The sequence below is a fragment of the Austrofundulus limnaeus genome, unplaced genomic scaffold (assembly GCF_001266775.1).
Source record: "Austrofundulus limnaeus strain Quisiro unplaced genomic scaffold, Austrofundulus_limnaeus-1.0 Scaffold8, whole genome shotgun sequence".
NCBI classification, from domain to species: domain Eukaryota; kingdom Metazoa; phylum Chordata; class Actinopteri; order Cyprinodontiformes; family Rivulidae; genus Austrofundulus; species Austrofundulus limnaeus.
The window spans coordinates 4,049,439-4,051,779 of record NW_013952410.1 but is presented as its reverse complement, the minus strand read 5'-3'; the positions used below and the strand labels follow the sequence as shown (position 1 = coordinate 4,051,779).

The 2,341-nt window shown below is 39.6% G+C and overlaps 1 protein-coding gene across 1 annotated transcript in view; it reads left to right on the top strand.

Moving 5' to 3' along the window:
• Window positions 1-2,341, top strand: part of LOC106511880 (insulin receptor) — a gene marked incomplete at its 3' end in the record, with an annotated part of 79,145 nt that overhangs the window by 21,252 nt on the left and 55,552 nt on the right. Inside the window, 1 exon segment of the mRNA XM_014000609.1 lies at window positions 693-1,241. Coding sequence (XP_013856063.1) covers window positions 693-1,241 — 549 coding nt within the window.

Genomic DNA, 2,341 nt, shown 5'->3' with positions numbered 1-2,341 from the left:
GTGTGTGTGTGTGTGTGTGTGTGTGTGTGTGTGTGTGTGTGTGTGCGTGTGTGCGCGTGTGTGTGCTGGTAGAACAGAATAAAGAGGGAACTTGCAGCCACCAGCGTTGTGAAATGGGAAATGAGTGAGGGATCTTTATGAATGGCTCTGTTCTCTTTAAAGCAAATTACTTAGTGCTTTAATAAGTTTATATCCTGTTTTATTACCTTGGTGAATTTTGAAGCAGTTTGTTTATTGTAGGTGTGCACCACTTTCCTTAATTTTTGGAGATTGGCCTATACTTAGATGAGATCGGTAGAAAAAATTGACTCTTATCTACGAAAATCAGCCACTATCGCCTTTTGCTCTGCTGTGAGCTCTACCTAATGTCCAGTTAAAACGAGTTTGTATTGTTTCAAGGGTATTGTTCAATGTTTTTTTTAAATAAAATAGGAGAGGAACATTGAAGGTGTATTTTGACTTTATAACATCGAGCAGTGTCCTTTATTTAAATAAAACAGTATCTGTCAAAAATGGAATCTGCAGGATCAGTGATCGGCCAGAAAACTGCAGTCGGTGCACCCCTAGTTTATTGTATTTATAACTAATAGTTTAGTCCCATTTTAAACAATGAAATGCTCAGATTTTATTTTCTAGAAGCAGGACATTTTTCTAACTTTTCTTTTTTTCCAAATTTTTCGTTCTTTCTGCAGTTTGCCAGAGTAAAGACATCCGCAACAATGTGACCAACCTCCAGTCTCTGGAGAACTGCACCATCATCGAGGGCCACCTGAAGATTCTGCTCATGTTCAAGACCAAGACCGAGGATTTCCGGGGCCTCAGCTACCCCAAGCTGAGAGTGGTGACCGACTACGTGCTGCTGTTCAGGGTCTACGGCCTGGAGACCCTCAGCGACCTCTTCCCCAACCTGACGGTGATCCGCGGCAACAACCTCTTCTTCAACTACGCTCTGGTGATCTATGAGATGCTGCAGCTGAAGGAGATGGGCCTGCACAGCCTCATGAACATAACCCGGGGCGCCGTGAGGATAGAGAAGAATCCAGACCTGTGCTACCTGGCCACCCTGGACTGGTCCAAGATCCTGGACTCGGTGGAGGACAACTACATCGTGGCCAATAAGAACGAGCGGGAGTGTGGAGATGTGTGTCCTGGCACGGCGCAGGGTCAGACCGTCTGCATTCAGACCGCCATCAACGGCCACTTTCGAGGACGATGCTGGTCACAGAACAACTGTCAGAAAAGTAAGTGTTCACCTGTTAATCTTTAATCCCTTGTACTATTACAGGTTATTTTGATGGCACCAAAACATTTCTTAATTTAAACATTTGACATTTTTACTGGGTTTCATTGTAGATAAATGAGTGTGTGACAAAAGTAACTGCATGAAGTTTTTGTTTACATTTGGGTTTAAATAGTTAAACCAGTCATCCAGAGTTTCCATTTATTGGGGGGTAAATCTGTGTGGGTCACATGTGATGATAATATGCTCAGGGGATCTTTATGTTCAGAAATCAATTCAGATGACTGATGTTTTAATGTTAAATGATTCGTTTAATGATTTCTGTAATGTGGAGGGTAGGAGTTGTGGACAAACCCTGCCCTCCTATTAGCATTCATTGACTGGAGATGTGTGGGCCCTGTGATCTTTAATTACAGGCTCCAGAGCGATTCCATGCATGAAATGAGTCAGCCGCATTGTTGAGTCAGGAAGACGCGCTCGCGGGTTGTGAAAAAAAAAAGATGTAAAGGAGGGTGTGCTGAGAGAGCAGCAACAAGCTCGTGATTTGTTAGAAGTTTTCTAAATTTTTATTTTTTTCCTTGGTAAGATTGAGATCAGAGTTTTACTTTTTCATCATTAAACACGGAATGATTTTAAAATTGTTACTTAAAAAAACACTTTCGTGTTTTTTGTCCAAGTGCTTTTAACGGAGACGAAACCAAAATAATTTTGATTTCTGCTTTTATTTTGTTGAAAGAAAAAAAATTATTCTCCTCATCTTTGTTTTTTTTTCTCTTATATGCACACAACCATTCATGTGTAATAGAATGAAAGTGATTCAGAAGTCTTCTTTATTAATCTATCTCTGTACAGGAAGTTATTCTAGTGTCCGAATTTAAAGTCACAGTCAAAGATATTCATCTACAGCTGACTACCTGCTGGACTCAAAAAAATTTACTATAGTTTAGTGCTGTACCAAACGATTATTTTCTAATCGATTAATCTAACGATTATTTTTTCGATTAATCGATTATTCTAACAACAAATCTAAAAGTTATTCTGATGTGAGTGCACTGGATATTTAAAATGTTTTCATCAAATTAACAAGAACAGTTCTTTAAT